At 24.9% G+C, this 21133-nt stretch overlaps 2 protein-coding genes across 6 annotated transcripts in view; one reads left to right on the forward strand and one right to left on the reverse strand.

Annotated features, from left to right (window-relative positions):
- Positions 1 to 50: 50 nt before the first annotated feature.
- On the reverse strand, positions 51 to 13961 carry LOC107455134 (FAST kinase domain-containing protein 4). 2 transcript variants are annotated; one of them, XM_043044529.2, is made up of 8 exons: positions 13893 to 13961; positions 11109 to 12233; positions 8256 to 8531; positions 7443 to 7564; positions 6391 to 6511; positions 5915 to 6023; positions 2206 to 2320; positions 51 to 195 (listed from the first exon to the last, which is right to left on the reverse strand). In XM_043044529.2, exons 2-8 carry the CDS (start codon positions 12079 to 12081, stop codon positions 88 to 90), a joined length of 1824 nt encoding a protein of 607 aa, XP_042900463.1. In that variant the 5' UTR covers positions 12082 to 12233; positions 13893 to 13961; the 3' UTR covers positions 51 to 87. The 2 variants fall into 2 exon arrangements, with proteins under 2 accessions (XP_042900463.1, XP_015928085.2); XM_016072599.3 differs by having other exon boundaries at positions 13822 to 13922.
- Positions 13962 to 14133: 172 nt separating this feature from the next.
- LOC107455131 (tRNA-uridine aminocarboxypropyltransferase 1) overlaps positions 14134 to 21133 on the forward strand; it is a 58584-nt gene continuing 51584 nt past the window's right edge. For 2 of the 4 annotated variants that reach the window (XM_071183985.1, XM_043044527.2), the window contains exons 1-3: positions 14135 to 14647; positions 17160 to 17297; positions 19628 to 19821. In XM_071183985.1, the coding sequence (XP_071040086.1) occupies positions 14414 to 14647; positions 17160 to 17297; positions 19628 to 19821 (566 nt within the window). In that variant the 5' untranslated portion in view covers positions 14135 to 14413. Of the gene's footprint in view, positions 15498 to 17159; positions 17298 to 19627; positions 19822 to 21133 lie in introns of all 4 variants that reach the window. The other 2 variants (XM_016072591.3, XM_043044528.2) reach the window with 2 other exon arrangements.

Here is a 21133-nt window from a genome sequence, read left to right on the forward strand (position 1 = left end):
ATTTCCGTTTAACCTTTTTGATACAAAGAAATGAATAATAAAGTATAACATTTTTTTAAAAAAAAGCTATTTATTAATAATTTAAAATCAAACATTGCCTCTTTTGGTATTCTGTATAGCAGTTGTAATTTTTTGCATGAGATGTTTTGCCTTTTGTAGTTCAGTTCGATTGCGTATTAAGTCATCATATAGTATCTGAAAAAAGATGTTTTTTAAGATTCCTATTCTGCTACAAATTTTATAAATTAGTTTTATACAAAGTTATATATTACTTATTTACGATACTTCACCCTATAATAATGGAGGAAGAGACATTTTCGGTTTTTCACATTTATCAAGAAATACTAAGAGGATTTTTGTAACTTTAGGGGTGTTAAGTTCATGTGATTTTTCTTACTTAGCAATAACTTCCAGAGGTTTGAGGGAATGAGTATTTTTGAACACCCTATGCCAGAAAATCAAGCAATAAGCTTGTAAAAATTTTATGAAGAAAAAACTAATTTTTTAGTCTTACGTTTTTTTTTTTTAATTATTATTCTCTTAAGAGTAAACAGAATTTTTTGGAGCAATTTAAAATGAAACACAAATTTATTGTTTTAAATTTTGGAAAAAATTCGTTAAAAACTGCATAAGGTATGAGTGTTTAAAGTAGTTCTGCATAGATAAAATCTTAATTTTGTAGTGAATCCTTTTTGGCGACTAATGAAAACTTTAATTTGAATATCTTAAAAATTTAAAAGAAAATCAAGCAATTTTTAAGTTTATTTTGTACTTTTTATAGAATTGCACAAATTACACCACTTTATAATAACCTACAATGAAATTTATGGGAGACCCCTTATCATTTTGAGCTTTTTTTAAAAGAGTAAAAAAAGCTTAAAAGAGTAAAAATTGCTTGAAACTTTTTAAGATATTCAAATCTGACTTTAGTTGCCAAATACAACTCATTGCAAAATGAAGAAGGGGAAAAAAATAACTTTTTTTAATAAAAATATACATATCTCTATAAATATTTAAAGTTAGGTTTGTGAAATTTTATGGAGTTTATTGCAAATAAGAACCAAGTTACTCTCTTATTGCTTGAATTTTTTTCTATGGTGTTTGAAAGTAATTGTTTTCACAATTAATTGTCAGTCCCATAAACCCCTAAAAGTTTTAAACTTTATTGCACAGTATTAATAAAATTGCATTATCTAAAACTCCTCTAATTGTATCTTGATAAATTAAAAATAAAAAAATTCGAAAGCTTAAAGTGTTTCTTCCATTATTGTAGGGTAGTATACATTCTCACACATATATTTTAAGAAATACTAAAAGTTCTCACAATAAACCAATTATCCAAAAAATGTGACCAGACTTAGAGATTAACATAACTTTTCGGTCTGTACTCAATAAAAATATGGAATTATATCTAAACATGTTTACTTACAAATTAGCAGTCAATAAAAATAGACGAAAGGTTTTATTTTAGTTACTGTAATTGTATCTACATTCTTAAAAAGATATTTCCATATTGTATATTTAAAAACAATTTTAAAGTTATTTAAAATAATAAGCTATTTTTTTTGTAAAGTAATTAGAGATTAGCATATTTAAATTATTTATACCTTCAAAAATAATATTTTAAAATTTTCTTTCTCACTTTAGTTTAAATTAATTTAACGTAATTTGTGCCTTGTAAAAGTTTTAATGATAATATTTAAAAGCAACATTTTAATCATTGCAAAGATTTTGATTAGCAATTCAGCAATATTTGTTCAATATATTTCCAAAAATTGCTATAAAACGCTAAAAACTAATTTTAAAACCTTAAAGTGAAAGAATTTAGTAATATTTTAAGGCAACAAGTTTTACTTTAATTGCAGTATAACAAAATATTTTTAACAAAGGAATTTATATTTAAAAAAAAACTCATATCTCTCAGAGATAAAGTATAAGAGAAATTTAAATTTAAAGGCTTGTTTGTTTTTAACATTTTTAATTAAAATTCTGTTTTTTAAACATCAACAGAAAGATTTTCAATAATAATTATCCACTTCACAAAAATGCTTAAATCATCTTCATCAGCCAACAAACCACAAATATTTCACTTTGATTTATGGTGTTTTATTAACACCAAAAAAATATCTTTCCTGTCATTATACTTGAAAGCATATAAATAATGAAATAATTTCTAAATTGCATAAAATAAGAAAATATTCTTACTTGTACAACTGCATAACCTAGATGAGTTAATAATTTTGCTGCTAGAATATTTACTCCAGTTAAGTTTCCAGAGTTTTGTACATAGTCTTTATGGAACATTACTAAAAGTGCTATTCTGTAAGAAATAAATAAAATTTAAGTTACATAAATAATAAATAGCTTACTTGCCAACTCCCCTAGATTTTCTGGAAGATTTTATTTTTAATTCTATAGCAGAAATTTTACATTCACTCTTGATTCTGCTTTCAATAAATTTTATTTAAAATTATTTTGACTATCATTACATTGAAGATATAAATTGAAGGCTCTCTTATGGCGTTTATTAAGTGTTGGCTAAGTTTAAATAAAATCTATACTTATGATATCAATGCCATTGCATTAACACGAGGGGAAAAAAAATATTTCAACGATTTTAATAGCTATGAAATTAAAATTCTTAAAAGGACTAAAGTTATAACTGGAAATTAAAATCTTTAATTGTCTTAAACGGTATGAAATTGTATTTAATCATTTACAAAAACGAAACACACCGATGATAGATATTTTAAATCTTGTTTCATGTATGAAAACTTATAAAATGAATTTTCTTCACAAAACTATTAGGATAAAATTTATATTAATTAATGCTAGTTCATTAATTTTGATTTTTTTTAAATAATTTTTCCAGATCTATCACACTTATACATTTTAATATCACAAAGCAGTTTTAATAATTATAGAAATAAATGTTGATATTCATTGTTTTTCTCATTTTCCTCAACTAAACTATAATAACTAAAATTTAAACATGAATTCTTATCAAAAAATATTAGTACTAAATGAATGAAGAAAAAATAGTTTTAACCACTTCACTTTTTATAACATTTTAAATACATAGAAGAGAGTCAAAGTAGACAACTGATAAGAAGAAAGAAAAAAAAATTGCAACGCCTTTTTTTATCAGGGTATTATTTCTTTAAAGTCATAAGCATTTAACAAACAATTGTAAGGAAATATAACTTTTATCACTTAATGACAAATAATTCATAGATCGTAAATATCTTGATATTCTTAAAAACATTAAGTTTTTTGATATCTATACATTTAAAAAGTTAACCTCATTGTTGCATAGTATTAAAACAAAAATTTCCTTCCATACAAATTTTCATAATATAAATGAAATTTTCTTTTTTCATTTAACAAAATAGTTATCAAATAAAATATTAACAAGCAGAATATTCGCAAATATTAAATATGTTTTGTACTAACCTAAGTACAAGACATAAACTTGACCTCCATAGTTGGTATAATTTTACTTAACTAAAAATCCAAAATAACGCAATTTCCCTTCCCTTATTTCTGTGTTCTAAAACTCTTAAAAAATTAAAGAGAAATGAAAGTTTTTGCCTTTGCAGTGACATATTGAGAGCAAATTTGAGTTTTCTGAGTCAAAACTAGAAAGAAAAAAAAAGAACATTTCTTTTAACCCAGCTGACATAGTAGAAACATTAAATATTTAACTAACTAGAATAATTATTCAGAAAATAATCTAACTTTTCTATAATTTAAGTTTCTGCACGTAACTATGGGTCCAATATGGTGAAATTCATATTCAATATGGGTTTTTTTTTCAATGACAGATTTATTTATGCTTACTTTGAATAAATAATACATCATGATATTTATATAAAAATAAATATCAAAGAATTCTGAAAACACAAACTATATTCTTGAATTAAAAAAAAGTAACAACTTATTTTTTGCTATTTATTAGCATTGTTTAGTAAACTATAAATCACATAAAACATATATGTATATAAGCGTACCGTAAGGGGGGGCACACTTTTTTATTTTTAGAAAATTGGTTGCCTATTTTAAGTTTTATACATACATTTATCTATAAATATACATTAATATAAAAACAAACATGTGAATTTACATACAACTTAAAATAAATAAACAGTTTTCTAAAAACAAAAAGTATGCCCCTCATGCTATGCCTATGTATCTCTATCTATATATATAGATATATATGTATATTATGTATACATATATATGTATATATATACACGTATACATATATAATATAGATAGATACTTCAGAACTAAGGAGGGGGGAAAAAGTCATTAATGCATATGTAATATTAATTTACATATAATATTATTTTATTAAGTAATTAATTAATATTACATTAATTAACTAATAATTAATATTACATACATGTAATATTAATTTACATTTGCGTGAATTAATTTTTTATAACTTAAAATACAAATAGTAACATATAATTTCTTTTTAAGTAAAGTGATAAGTTGATCATACACAAAATTAAAAAGAAAAATGTGCAGAGAAGGTTTCAAAAATATAGTTTAACAACAGTATCAGGATTAATAAGAAAATGATTATACAATTTTAATTGAAGATTTGTTTTGTAGTATTTACATAAAATTTTTTAACATTTTCTTATTTATTTTCGCTAAAATCAAATAAGAAATTTCCTAATGTTAAATAATTGTTTGAAATGTTAAATTGTATGAAGAAAACTGGCAAAAGAAAAAGAAAATTATGAATAATTTGAATATATATCTGAAGACCAATTCTTTGAATAATGAATAGGGTATATAAAATTATATAGATATACTTTGCTTTGGCTATATTAATACAATATTAGAAAGCACTCTTTCTTGCGGATATAATCGTGTGAACTGATTACAAAAATTATATTTTTTCCTTATTTATTTTTTTTTCTTTTTAAATTTTTGAGAAATATTTATTTAGTAATAATTCTTCTCTTAAAAAAATTTATAGATTTTTTTCTATGTTTTCTTTGTATTTTTAACTTATTATAAATGTATATATAATATAACAGCCAATATATTAAATACTTAAAAAATTACAAATGTATATATAAGCCATTTAAAAGATGAAAATATTACTCTTTCACAAGCACTTCAATGAATAGTTGCAGCGCAATAAAAAACAAATTTAAATGATAATAAAAACAGCACATTTTTTTTAAAGCAGACTTAACTTTAATGTAAATTATGGTATTGTATATCTATGAAGTATTTGTTTTATAACATAGGTATATTATGCTATATTTAACCTTGGCAAATCAAAATACTTGTTTTAATTAATCTATTATGATTGCTATTAATTTAATTATGTTACTTTAATATGGTATATTTTTGTTAAATTAATAATTTTTTAATTCAGAAAAATTGTTGAAAAACAGTTCAGTTAGCTATCATAATTGTGATAGCTTATCATTAAATAGGTAGTAATTAAATCACACCAATTTTTCTTAGTTAAAAAATTATAAATTTAACAAAAATATACCATATTAAAGTAACATAATGAAATATATTAATAATATAACATAATTAATTAATAATTAAATTCATTGCAAATTAATTAAAACATGCATTTTAATTTGCTAAGGTTAAATATAGCAAAATATATTTATGTTATCAAATAAATATTTCATATGTGGTATATAATACCACATAAACTAAGGCTGATTAGACAATAACTTTATTATTTTTTTATAGATTGAATTTATGATGGATATAATTTGATTTGACTTTAAAATGTTTAACTCACCTTCTAAGAGTGACTAAAATTTCTAAAATCAAGAATTGAACAATTTTTGATTAAGACAATAGTAAAAACATTATTTGGGAGGGCGGGATCACTGTCAAAAAAATTTTTGGCAAAAAAAAAATGTACCTTTGAGCTCCTGAGGGTAACAACTTAGATTTTTTTGGAGTCTGAGCTATCACACCATATTCAGCTAAAGATAATGGTTTTTTATTTTTATCCATAATAAACTCTGCATCTGAAAAATAAGATATAATTTCCTTTTATGTTATGTATTAAAATGAAAAAGAGAAATTTAAAACATACATAATAAGATTTGTACAAAAAATAAATATTATTGTGAATAACAAGTTAACTAATGAAGACTTATATAAAAAAAATAAATAGGAAGTGGATAGTTTAAATGATTTCAGTAATATTTTTTCTTGGAAAATAAATAATCAAATTAGCAATGATCAGTCATTTTCATGACATACATAAATTAAAATATGAAATGGTTGTGTGCATAATAAATTGTGTAATGAAATTTTGTTACTGTGCTACATTTAGGCAAGCAAAATCAAAGTTACATGAAAATCAAAGTTTGGAAAATGTTTCTGCATTACCTATAAAAATGCCCATATCGTTAGTTTGATTGGTGCACAAACATTTCTCTGTTGGAACAAAATTGCTCAAAACCTTAATCACATGCCTCCTACCATTTTCAATATCAGAACTATCTTTTAGCTGAAAGAGAACACAAAACAATAAAAACAAATCACACTTACCAATTTAAAAACTTCATCTACAGTATAAACTAATGAATTATGCAGTTGTGAGATTTAAAAGCTCTTTATTAAATATCCTCACATTAAAAAAAAAAAAAAACTAAGGCTTAAATTCAATGAATACTAAAAACAAATAAACAGTTGGAAGAAATTTTCAAAAAATATTAGAAAGCCAAAGTGATAATGATTTAGGTAAAGAGTACATTGTTTCAAGTTATTGAAATAACTCAATGAAAATTTTTGTGGTGTTTATTAAAATTTATATGGATGAAAATAACAGAAAAAGAACGTTTTATGTGGATTAAAGTCTTTGCATACAGAAAACAAAGGTTTTTGTACAGTACGACCCATCTTCACCGAGCAATAACTTTCAGTGGCAAACTGATTTTTCACTTTATTAATTTGTGAAAACATATCCTCAAAATGTAACTGGTGGCAATACCATCGTTATTTTTTAAGAAAACTGTTCTTCCTCTTTGATCTCCATATGTCCAACATTTTAACACCATATCTTTATCATTACACAGAAAAACAAGTTTCAAGAAAATTGTATCACTATTTTTTAAATATTTTTTATGCCCTTAGGAAAACAATTATACATCAAAATATGGAAAACATAATTTAAAGTAAATTGGAAATTAAAATAAAAAAAAATATTTAAAATAACGAATTAAATAGTGTAAACCAGAATCACATGTGTTAATATTTGTTTTAGTATGAAATCCATGCATTAATATTTTGAAAACAAGAATTAAAAGAACTTAAATCAGTTGAGATATTAAAATAAAGAAATTATTTTTAAAAAAAAACATGTGAAAAATTAAGTAGACAAGCATAAAAATATATAAAATCAACAATTAAAAGAATCTAAATGACTAAAAAGAGCTTACTTTTATAGGTTCTAAGTAAAGATCACATCCAAATATGTGTTCAGGATACTTCACTTTTAAAACTCCTTTTAAATTCATCAGCTTAAGCTTATTAGTGATTTGAACTTGAGGATCAGGCACATCTAAAACAAGTGAAAAATATATGCAATTTTCTCTCCCTCAGAATTTTTTCATTGTCAACAAAAAAAAAATTATCAATTTTTAAAAATAAATTAATTACAAATATATTAAACTAAAAAGATTGAATTATAAAAAATTGAAACCCAAAATTTTTAATGAGATCACTAATTTAAATTTTTAACAATACCAAAAATAAGAGTAAATATTTATAAAGAAAAAAATAACAGATTCATACTATTGAAAACTAGCTAATAAAATAAGAATAATTTTTATAACAATTGCACAAAAATATATATATATATCCAAAACATGAACATCAAAACCAAATTTTTATTTAATTTAATATCAAATAATAAATACCAAAATGATAAAAAAGACACTATTTAATTCAACTCATGTTAACAAAGATACTATATTTTTTTAAGAGAAAACTGATTAGAAAGATTAAAATCAAATAAATATTTGGATTAATTGTAAAAGTAGCAAAATCCTTAGCTGAATACGAAGAAATTTAAATGATATTCTTAATTTTTTATGGCTCTAAAATAAATTAAAATTTATAAAAAATTCACTTAAATTGTTTTTTAAATACAGATGATACTTTCACTATTGTATAAAGTATTATGAAATTATATTCATTAAAATATAATAAACTGTAAAAAAACATACTAATTTCATAAAAAACTTAAGTACCTAATAAAGGTTTATAAAAACCAGCAGATAACACATGGAGCAGAAGATCCTTTGGTAACATATCAAAAATACTTAATGACCATGCAACATCTAACAAAACATTTGAAGACTCAATTTTTTCAGGAGTAATAAAAGGTAATATCAGTTCAATGACTTCCTTAGTTTTTGCATTATGATGATACAGAGAAGCAGTGGCTAAGATGAAAGCAATAAACTCTCGATTACGACAAGCATTAAAATTTTTCTTTATCCATTCTGTACAAGCATCCAATAACTCTGTATGAAAGAAAAGAAATGTTAAAAATATTTTTAAAGTTACATTTAAAATTAATATTTATCCAAAAGAATAGAAATAAAAAAGAAACATTCTTTATCTTATTCTATCTAAAACAAGAGCATGAAACAAAATTATATTAATTTAGGAGGAATTGAAGAATAAATGTGCAATTTACTTCCTAAAAGTGTGTTAAAATGTGTGAAATTTATAATTTTAAAAATAAATATTTAAAATGCTAATAACATATAGGGGAATGTCGGGTACCCCCGCCCACTGTTAATTTCATATGTATAGAATATTTTTTTAAGTCAATGGGCCATCGGACATTAATTGTTATATTAAAGAAAGATTATTTTCAAAGTTTCAAGCATTTATGCAGCTGGTAACATTGTAAATAATAGTTTTAAAAATATGTTGAATACAGTAGTCATGAAATTAAGAAAAATTGGTTGAATGTTTCGATTAAACTTCATTTTAATACTAAAAAAATAATTTTTTCTATACATACAGCATTAAAGTATGTAGTCTTAAGTTTAATTTGCACAAAGAAAGAAGTTTGTATGTAAAAAATTGTTCGAGTAATTACAAATTTACAAAAAAATTGGATTTCGGGTAGCCCCGCTCACATGAATGTCGGGTATCACCGCCCAATTTTATTTCGTCGATAAATGTACGGTTGCAAAGATTATTATTTTATTGCTTCAAATTTGAATGTTATATGCATTTTTAACAACAAATATTGTTGTTATTAAATGATAGAATTCACTAAAAGTTTATAAATATGTAACGAATAAAATAATTTTGTGATAAAAATGATAAATGAGGTTTATCTATTGTCCCATTGGTCATTTTCATTTACACCTGAAAAAATATAAATTTTGTAACTGGGCGGGGCTACCCGACACATAATATTTTTGCCAACAAATGATAAATGCTGTAGAAGATCGTTATAATGCAAACCTAGATCAAAATATCATTATCAATAAATTATCCTACTAAGTATGGGAATGTATATCTAAAGGTCTGGTTTCTTAGGACAAGCGCCTNTGATAAATGCTGTAGAAGATCGTTATAATGCAAACCTAGATCAAAATATCATTATCAATAAATTATCCTACTAAGTATGGGAATGTATATCTGAAACGGAACAATATTTATGCTTCAAAATAAGCTTTAAATACAAATAGTTTAAAACACAAAAGTATAAACTTGAGAATTTATAATTTGCAGAAAAAAATTAAACTATCAAGAGCATTAAAATTAAAATCCTACAAATTTTTCAATTTTGATTTGTTTTAGTTTAGAGATTGTAAAGGTAATGCAGTTCATAGAGAGTTACAGTTTATAGAATTATGTGATATTGATATTCTACTGTCACACAGGTGTTTTTTAATTTCTTTTATTTATTTATTGGTTTTAAGGAGAAACATTTTGAAGGTTAAAACGTTTTCAAATATAATGAATATAAGCTTTTAGAAATATTAACATGTAGTGGTTAAAAATATTCCCCTCCCCTTAAACCCTAAAAAAAACTTCCCTACAGATAAAACATATGGTGATAAAACATATGATGTACAGTACAGAACCCGTTATCCGGAAATCAGTAAACCGGAAAACAAAAAAACCGGAACCAAATTCGAAAAATTTTCCTGCCATTTAAAAAAAAATTTTCCTCATAAGATTTTAGGATTTTTCTTTATTTTTTGAAAGATGTTTACTTTACCTTAATTTTGGAAATAATCATTAGTGTATTACTTCGTTTTTTCAAGATTATTACCAAATATTATTTTTTTTTAGTTGGGTTTAACGATAAAAAAAACGGCTTTTTGTAGCGATCCAGAAAACCGGAAAAATCAGTCATCCGGAATAGCGATGGTCCCGATCGTTTCGGAATAATCGGTTCCCTACTGCATTAGTTGTTTTATTATGGAAATAAAATTAAAAAAAAACAAACAATCATTAAAATTTGTTAAATTAAATAATTAACAATGGATAAATATAATTTTATGTTTTAATAAAGCTGGTCAAGTGGCGAATCATTTAAGTTATTTTTTATGTTCATACTTATCTCGATTTAGTAAGCAAGGAAACTTAACAAGTTATTTTCTGTGTTTTAAAATCCTGGCTAAAAATGGGACCTGCTATAACAAGATATAAGAATGATAAATAGAAAGAGAAATGTTGAGCTTGATAAGGCCTTGTTGTAATATGATATAGGAACATTGAAATGAAAAAAAATATTTACGTATACTATATTGTAACACATAAAGCACATGAAATCAAAGGCTGATTAGCAAATATAATTAGTTTATGATAAATTATACATTAATTACTCTTTACATGAACTTTTTTTTTTATAAATCAAAAAAATTAAATGTTTCTCTGAAAAAATACCTCATCAGAGAAATGCAACAAAACTTTATTATATAATATATATTTAATATATTCAATGGCGTAAAGTAAATATGTTACCTGTTAGCAAAGTATTTTTCTAAAACACGTAGACCTTTTAATTTTCACTATTTTTTAAAAAAAAGTTCTTTAAGAAATTAAAAAGATAAAAAAATAAATCATACCAACATTTTTCCACTTCAAATGTCCACATGTTACTAGAATTCCAGATATCAATGAAGGCTGGGTGATTTTTGGAACTTCATGGGCAGCGGCATGCAATAGATAGGGTAAAAATCTAACTTCAACATAATTTAGTTTCTTGAAAGCATAAAGTATGTCGACTGTTTCTTTAACATCTGGTAGCTCCTTCTTTTGTCTCAAGTGAAAAGCTATGGCATTTAAGATAGCAGTATTTCGGTTTGAATGCTGAGCAAATGAAACAATTATCTTACACATTTCATGAACATTTAATGAAGGCACTAGCTCTATAATCTTCAGTTCAACTGCCTTTGAGTGATTCTTGTCTAATGAGTGAAAGATATTAGAGAGAAGTAAAACTTCTGCTGGAGTAGCGACTTGCGATAATTTCTTGACTAGTTCTTCCTCTAGGGCAATCTTAACTTTCTTTTGTAAATCAGAGTCCAGAAAATTTTGTTGAAAATTTAGACATGTAATTAAATTTAAAGTGTTCAGCTCAGAGCAGTTATTTAAAATTTGTGTTTCAGCACTTATAACACACTGGGAGTGAGATGGCATTCCTACTTCTAATAAACTACGGAGACCTGATATTAGTAGGTTTAAATTTAAAGAATCACAGTTTTTTTGAAAAACGTCACATAATAAATTAAATTTCGGATCATTGGTGAAAGTCTCAGGAGGAACTTTGTTAAACATTGTATGGATTCTTAAGGCCTTAAGAAAAGTTATCGATTCAGAAGCGGTTGTGTATTTTGAATCCACCTCAGAAAGTATTTCTTTCACTGTCTGGCCAATGAACGGTTTAAGACGTTTTGAAACTTGTATTGTTTGGTTTAAATTTTGTTGCTGATTTGTATCAGCATATGACGAAAAGAATTTACATCGGAGGTGTAAAGAAGTGATAATAAATTTATATTGATTACGCTTAAGTAAAATTGAAGACATACGACTTGACATGATGAAATAAATAATATGAAAGGGGATGAGATTATTTTAACTTTTTAAATAATTTTTTAAAACTATGACATTTTCAAAATTTGTTCAAAATTTCAAGATAACTTCAATGGTTCCTCATGTGATTATTTTAATTACATACTTTTCTTTGAAATCTAAAAAAATAAAACAGAATTATTATACGGTCTCTAGTATAAAGAAATAGACATGTGACTATAATTATAACAGAATATAAATTTTTACAGAAGAAAGAGAAACCTAACTTTAAATCAGGATTGGATTTTTGAGATCAAAAGTTGGGCTTAACTTGCTAAAAATCTAAAAAAACAGTGTGAAATCATATTTTATTTAAAAGATTAAATTAATAAAGAAATTTATTTGAACTAGTTTGAACTGAATAAACAAGTTTTTTTTTTAAATCTAGACAATAATTATAAGGTTAAAAGTTATAGTTGGGAGAAGAAACAATTTTCACTTAATCATCAGAATTTCTTAATTGTTTTCTATTATTTCATTTAATTTATTTGTTTTCTTTACTTTATTTAAGAGAAAAAAATTTTTGAAATGACATGGAACTAAAAGAAATTTTTAAGTAGATCAATTAATATTCAGAATTTTTTTTTATCAATATCATTTACCAGGTTTCTTTACTTCTTTTTTTAACTAAATTTATTTTTAAACTCCAAATATCATATTATCTTACATATTTATACAAGAAAATTATGACATAGACAATTATTTGAAAGTTTAACTTTCCTTTTTCTATCATTAAAATTTAAAATTGCCTTCAAAGCAACTTTACAAGGAGCTACTAGTATATATGTTAGCAAATAGTTAAATATTATTACACTTAAAGTATATATAGATTTTGAATGATTTTTTTATAATAGACAATTTCTTTTTCAGAAAATAATCTAGAATAAGTATTTAACATTAAACAGAATTACACAATGTGCTGATTAAAATATAAAAAATAGTATCTATCAAAATGTAATTTTAATAGTTTAGATTTTTGCAACACAAGTTTTTACTTAATAGTTTTGTCCATGGTTCAAACCACCAAAACCTTGCCAACAATACTTTGGATGCAGATTACTTGAATAAAAACATAATCGTGTTCATTATCGTGAACATTACATAAACATAAATTTTCCCTGCTATTTTTTTAACTGATTGAATTTTAAAAAATAAAAAACTATTTTATATTCATTTTCAAATTAAAAAAATAGCATCTAATATATAAAATTGTATCATATTAACCACATACGGGACACACTTAAATAAATTGCAATTTGAAGTAGATTCAACATATTTGAAATTTCAAAGGATTAACATGCTAAACCTTTCTTAATAAATTAGAACCAGAATTATTTACCTGATTCGTAAATCTTTAAAAGGGAAAATTTTAATACGAAAAATAAAATTATGAGAACGAAAAGGCATGGAATTCAAAACGATTATTTATTCTAACTATTAGTTCAACGGAATAAAGACGTCTGTGAGATCTAACCACGATACTTCAGAAGTTTTAATACTATATTTTATTGATTTTACAGTGCAATTTGCAATTGTATGTCCCGAATTCGATAAATATATATGTACTTGCAATTGGCAATTTTACACAGAAGTAATTGTCAAAGATAAGAAAAAACATTTTCAAACAAAAAAAAAATTAGATAAATCAGTTTTTATTAGCCCTAATTTCGTACTAAATAATATTCTTTAACAATAATATGTCCTTACATTTGTCTTTCAAAAAAAGATCACAAATAACCTTATATAACATTATATAACATTTAAAATCCAACACATACCGCATTTGTAAATAGTAGCAGACGGCATACAAAATGAAAAAAGCAACAGTTGCAGCTAAGGAGTAGAAAACAAAATAAAGTTAAATTATTTTTTTATAATTGAATATAAATTTAGAAAAAGGATAAAATAATGTGTTAGTAATTTTAAAATGTATTTCATAAAAAGTTTATTGATCATATTTGTTGGTTCAAATTATTATTACTTTTATACATTATTTTAAGATGAATGAGTTTGGCAGTACAGATTATGAAAACGTAAATAAACAAATCATGAACACGATTTTGACCCTAATACCATAGTATCTATTAAAACTGATTTAATGGTTATACAATATTAATTAAAACTTATAAAATATTACTAGGAATCATGGAAATTCGTTGCTTAATCTTTTATTGATCTTCGATTTCCATTATTTTATTTCTTCATTTATTTTTAAGAATTTTATCTAGTGTCAATCTTGAAAATAAATTGTTCCACTAATTTTTTGTCATTATACCGTATTACATATTTCCTTATAAATATGCAAACATCAAGCAGCAGTTCATCGAAAAAGAGATTTATTGAGTCTTCTTCTTTTTATACGAATTGTCAAGAGAAGGATCCATTTTCTAAATTCAAAATTGATGATTGTAGTTTTTTAGAAAGCGTACCAAATCGTAGCACTTGTTCTAAGTGTCATAGATCAAGAAAATATTATTGTTATACTTGCTATGTAGCAGTGCAAGAGATTTCCGATAGATTACCACACGTGTCTGTAAGTTTCTTGAGAAAATTCGTTTGATTTTATTGACCCAAGAACAGAAAACCAGTATGTTAATTAGGAGACAAAAAGTTTACATTTTTGCATTAAATAAGGGCTTCCTCTAGAATACCTAATTCGCAATGAACTCTGGAACTTCTTGGAATTAGAAATATATTTAATCAAATATTAAATCTGTTTCATATAGGAAATATGTTTTAAAGCTGTGATAGTTGTATTATCTTTTATTTTCCTTTTCATCAACTTTAATAAATAAATCAAATTAATAATTTTATTTCCTTTGTACACTTATAAAGAATCACTTCTTTTAGTCAAAGTACATTTTTGAAAATTTGTTCATATCTTTAGAACTTTTTATGAAATTAATAATGATGCAGAATTAAATGGGTTTCTTGTGTTGAATGTCACAAAACCTTTGAATATGAAAAATTTAACAACTGCAGATTGAAAAAAAAAAATTTGTGAAGTTTCTGAATTTAAATGAAATTCTTAATATGTATGCCTAAATTACTATTGAAATTATATGAAATTAAATCATTAAGTCTAAAACTTCTTAAAATTTTACTTTTGAAATTTCGGGGAATTCGAGTTTGAATGGAGAATATAACCATTGTATTCTCGTTCATTTTAAAGAGAGGTGTCAAACCTTGATATCACAAACTTTGAAGACAAATTTTTTAATGTTACAAAAAAATCTGAATATCTTATATATTTGTTATGTCAAGGCCTCTTTTAGAAAAAAAAAACCTATTTTAATTAATTGTGAAATATTATGTGCTTATGCGAAGCCTATTTTTGTTCCTATTTAAAGATGGCAACGAGAAGAGTTTTGGTGGTTGCCATGGTAAGTTTAGAATGTAAATAATAGTTTTGAGAGAGTTTAAGATTTGTCTTTTGAATTTTCGGCGATTCTGTAATTTTGTTGTAAATAAATCTTCTTCTTTTTTATAATAAACGTAATAGTAGAGGTTTCTTGATTATTTGATTCGAAGTCTTTCTTTGAGGTCATCTTTTTATTTTGTGTATTTTTTGACATTAAGTATTCTCTTCTGTCTTGGTTACTCATAATTTCACAAAATATTTTTTTAAGAAAAAGTGTTTTTTTTTTTTCGTAATTTTAAATTTTTTTTCTTAATGTGTTTTTTGTTTCTTCTTTGAACTTAATTATTTGAGATTTTTCTTGGATGATTTTATGAGCTATATCTTGAATCTCTAATTTAAGAAGAAGAGATATTCATGTCTTAAAAGAAGTTAGACAATCGCTCATTCCTCTAAATGAAAATATTAAGATATACATGTGCATAGATAAGAACATCTGCCAACTTATCTTCCAACCTTAACACTGAGCCTATGCCCCCTTAGGCTCGGGGTTGAATGTTGATGTGTGTGTGATTAGAAAGAACTCCCTATAAAAAGAATAAACTGATAATTATGAAGTAGATGCTGGGGAGTGGATAGTATTGTAGAAATATGTTAAAGCTGGGAGGAGTCAGAAATGTTAAAAGAGGTTACAACATTAGAATATATCAAACAAGAAAAATGATAAAGCAGAAGAATTTCAGTAAGACGTAAAATTAAATAAAGAAGCAAAGAAGTTAACACTGTTTGAAGTATAAACATATTCTATGACTTTTAAAAAGTCAGTACAATTGTTATTTAAATTAAATTATTAAAAATATTGGATTTTTGATGACAAAAACTTTTTAGTGGCTTGGTTATAGTGTCAAGGTTGCATTATAATAAGAGAAAGATTATGTGCATCTGTCTATCTACGTGTCTATCTTACTCTTGTAATGCCTGAACTGTTTGTTTGAAAATCCTGAAATTGTAAAAATTGTAGGTGTAAAAACAATTTTAGTTTTCTTACCTAAAAAATTTTATCTATCCATTCAGGAGGGATGTATGAAAAACAAATTTTTTGCATAGGATTATGCACATACATTATTTACAGTTTTAACTTATTTTACTTTCCAAATATTAAAGATAACACAGTATTCTCCTAAGTGTTTTTGAAGGGCGGCCGGCCCTACTTTGATCCCAATAAATGAGCCCTCTTTGTGTCAAAATAAGCCGACATCCCTTAAAAACACTGCCTTTTTATTCAGATTCCATTGCGAAAAAAATTTATTCACTGTTTAAGTAATTATTATTTATTGGTAAAATTACCTGTGTTTATAGGTTAAATTCTGATTATTTACTTTGTTTGGATTATTCTTAACTGGTTAAATTTTTTAAGTGATTTTAAAACTATAAGTATTAAAGTTTGTTTTCTCATAATTTTCCATTTAAATAACAGAAAAAAGCTTTCAAGCTGTTTATCAATTAATAAATTTTTGTTAGTTTACTTTGTTTTGAAAAAAATATGTTATGTACTTAGTTCTCTTTTTTTTTCTCTCCCTCTCTGTATATATATATTCATTTCAAAGCAAAAATATTTTAATACTTTTTAAATTAAATATATTGATGTATTTCTCTTGTATGTTATTCAATAATTTTAACCTTTTAGCTGCCAATAAAAATTGACATAATAAAGCATCCTAAGGAGGTCGATGGTAAAAGTACTGCTGCACATGCTGCTGTTTTAGCTTCAGAAGATGTAACAGTGTACACATATCCAAATTTTCCCACTTATAATTATGATGAGGTATGTTTTCTTTTAAGTTGTACATTATAAAGTATGTAATATTAATTTTAGATTTTATGTTGTTTATAATTATTTTTAAATAAACTTTAAAAAAAAGCAGCTTAATCATGGCCAAGTCAGTATAAATTTTGTATATATCCTCAGCATTAATTTAATTATATCTAGTTTTAGAAATATTTAAATTCTATCAAAATATTTCAATATTTCAACACCTTGAATCGGTATTTCTACATTTTGTAATTATGTTATAATTCCTTTTTTTTTCCAAAGTTTATTGGAATCAGTTTTAAAAAAAGTAATAAAATTACTTATTCTTGAATTTTTGTTTTAAAGGCTGGAGTGGTACATTAATCGCACACTTCCTTTTTTTACACTGATTTCAATGGTACCTCTGTACCAATCTTCTTTTTCTTTTTACTATCCATTATAGATACTTTTACAAATGTAGCTCATTACTTTAAGTTTTTTCATTTTAATAAAAGTTTTGTTTTGAGGTAAGTGAAATTAGTATTTGCTTGAAAGAAAAAAAAAGATTCTAAGTTTTATTCATTTTTAAATCTTTAACATACATGTGTTATATATTACTTGATTTGTACGGCAATTGTGATGTAAATCACTAAAAATTTAACTATTTTTGTAATCAAGTATACTCATTCTCAAAACTCTAATATTTCAAATTTTTAAGATATATTTGACTTCATTATATAAGTAATAGTATTTAGTTACATAATAAAATATGTGATATCATTCAGATATACTTAACTAAATGAGGTCAACTTTTTCTTTTGTGCAACATCTTTGTATTGTACTAAATTTCTTTAGAAAAATAATAAGTTACATATTAATATTTCTTTCAAAATATTATTATACAACTTATTAATATTTTCAAAGGGGGTTAAAAAGAGATTAAAATATTTTATTAATAATTCAAGTAAATTTAGTGGAAAAAATAAACAAATGAGACAAACTACACTGTACAACAAATTTAAAGATATTTTTTTGTCCTTTAGATTAAATTGTGTCATTCTGTATGTTAAAGAAAAGGTGCTTTATTAAACAAAACCTTTGACTTTGATTAACAATCAAAACCAAAATGGTCCATCTTATACCATTTTCATGGAAAAAAAATTTCAACAAGCTCTTTGTGAATTCTCTGATTACTCAATTTTTAATGCGTTTAAAGCTTCTAAACTTCAGGAAGGTTAGATAAAGCTTTTGCCACCAAAAATGTTGCCAAGTTGGTAATGATCCCACTGCTAATATAAGTTTATAAGTTGCTATACAATGCTATTAAAATGTGCAAAATTACAAAGCTATAATATGAATTTGGGGGGAAATGGTACGTCTATGTGGAAAAAAATTTGTAACAGATTAATCATTTCCTGCCAAAAATATTCCGGAAGCATTTATTTTGATCAATTATTTTGTCTTAATTTCAATTCTGTGTCATCTTAGAAAGCAAATGTGCAAAGCTGTCATGAGGGTGGAGCAGTTTTGAAATATTAAGTTGTAATTAATTTTTAAACAAAGTTCTGATGTATAAAATTATTAGACTAAAATTTATTTTGTTTTGACAGTTAGTAACTAAATTTATTTTGTTTTGACAATTTTGATAGAAAAAAAACACTATTTGTTTCAGTTGCAATTCAACTACTATTTGCAATGTTTTTTGCCATCAAATTTTATATTAAGTAGTTTTATAAAGTGGTGTACTTAAAAATGTTCACAGTGTTAATATAAAGAAGAGGAATTATTCATGGATCTTTAAATCTAAAAATATATTGAGTGTTTTAAAACTTCTAAACATAAAGATTGAACTGAAATGCCTAAAATATAGATTTCTCTGCATTCATCTTTATGTTTTACGTCTGCATTCATGTCCCGCAGTGGACTGGTCGTTAAGACACGGTTCCCAGCAGATCACCGAAGTCATGAATCTCTGGCTGCGGTCAGTGTGCGGGTGACCACTTGGATCAGTCTGCGTAGGGACCGAGGGTGTGCGGTATTGGTCCTCGTTAAACTGTTCTACCGTAAAGTGCTCGACTTCGAGTGCAGNTCCCCTCCGCAGAGGATCAAAATTGTGATGGCATGTCTTCGGATCGTCCTGAGGGATGTTTCCCAGACCGTCGCTAATAGCCCATTGTGCAGCTCTAGTGCGACGTAAATGAACAACAACAATTTCTGCATTCATCTACCATTTTTTGTTTATTTTCTATTATTATACTTTTCTTTTAATCATTTTTACTTCATTTTTAGCACATCTTATGATACTACTGCTATTTTTGTGTTTTGAAAAATAATTCTTAATTATATATATTTTTTCAATTCAGGTTCTACTTATTTTCCCGGGTGAATCTGCTATTCCTTTTCATGAATGGTGGAGTTCTACTGTTTTATCAAAAAGGCAGAATAATTTTCTGAAAATAAATCCAGAGCAAAAAAGCATACATTTTGATGATGCAGATGTTGAAAAACCAACAAAAGAAGTGAATTGTCCTTTGAAACGAATAATTTTTATTGATAGGTTAGTATTAGTAAGAAATAAATAAAAATATTCTTTGCATGAAAAATTTAGTTAAATTTATAGAATTTTATAGTGAATATTTTTTATTATTATTATTATTCATAATAAATTTTTGTATACTATATGTTCTGTAAAGAATTCTCTTTATGCAATTTTAAAATTCATATTAAAACTGAAGACAAATAAGTTCACAAATTAATATTTAAGTAAAGGAATAAATGCAATCGAAACCTGATGAATTATTATTAAAGAAGGCAGCTGGACAGAACAGCTAAAACTGCTAATTATTTTAGTTATTATGACAGGAATTAGAGAGGAGTTGAAAAGTTATAACTCCCAGTTTTAATCGACAATCAAATACTATTCAGAGTACCTTTTGATATTTTCTTTAATTATAAATCTTGCTGTTGAATTCTAAAATTTTTAAATTTGTAACACAGTGGAAATTTGTGTTCCTTTTCCACTTAAATTGTGTCACATTTTTGCAAATTTTGTTTTTAAATTATCCACGTGACATGAACATCTCTAGTATTTAAAGAGTTTATATCAATTCATTTTATTGGACAATTTCATGTAAGCCTCACCTTAACAAAAATCTATATTTTGTCTTTATTAGATTGTTTAGTGATTAACATTTAGTTTATGTTTGATATTTAGTATCTTTTTATTGTTATTTTACATTTTCACAAAGATTCTTTTAATTACTGTTGAGTCTTCATTATTCGAGGTGGGCGGGACCAAGATACCTAGAACTTTCTAAAACTTAAAATTTAATACATATTTAAATGAATGGAAATAAAGCAATATTTAAATTTCATTATTTAATTGAAAAATGCATTAGTTTTAAAGAAAATTTACTTACATTTGAGGATCAGGATACTTATTTACTACATTACATCAAGTTGCAATACTCATTATATTACGGCATCTGGTTAATTGTACTGTAAAATAATTCTCTACTGTTTTTTGTTTAAGCACACTCTCTATGTGTTTCGGTGTTCGACAACACACAATATCAACATTCAGTCATAGTAATCTTCTTGAAACCAATCGTAGTAATCTTTCCATATGTTCTGTGTGCATTGGTCTTTATTTGGGAGCAAGACTGCCTTCTTTTTCATTAGCTCGAATTTATATTAAACTCGAACTTGCGAGACTCTACTGTGATAATTTTTAGAAGAAATATAAATTTGAACTATCAAGAATTTATCTTATTTTAAATAGTTCTCACCTTTGTTAAAATCTATATTTTGTCCTTTTTTATTATTTGATTATTTTTTGGTATTTGATTATTTACCAATTGTTTGTTTTT

Source organism: Parasteatoda tepidariorum, chromosome 8 (genome assembly GCF_043381705.1).
Source record: "Parasteatoda tepidariorum isolate YZ-2023 chromosome 8, CAS_Ptep_4.0, whole genome shotgun sequence".
Classification (NCBI taxonomy): domain Eukaryota; kingdom Metazoa; phylum Arthropoda; class Arachnida; order Araneae; family Theridiidae; genus Parasteatoda; species Parasteatoda tepidariorum.

What these genes read in the sequence shown, in the direction of transcription:
- LOC107455134 (XM_043044529.2), bottom strand. Translation starts at nt 12,081, where the DNA reads ATGTCAAGTCGTATGTCTTCAATTTTACTTAAGCGTAATCAATATAAA. An exon ending in TTTGAAGTGGAAAAATGTTG is followed by an intron (nt 8,532 to 11,108) that starts GTATGATTTATT and finishes TCTTTCATACAG; the next exon opens with AGTTATTGGATGCTTGTACA. An exon ending in TTTACTTAGAACCTATAAAA is followed by an intron (nt 6,512 to 7,442) that starts GTAAGCTCTTTT and finishes GTTCTCTTTCAG; the next exon opens with CTAAAAGATAGTTCTGATAT.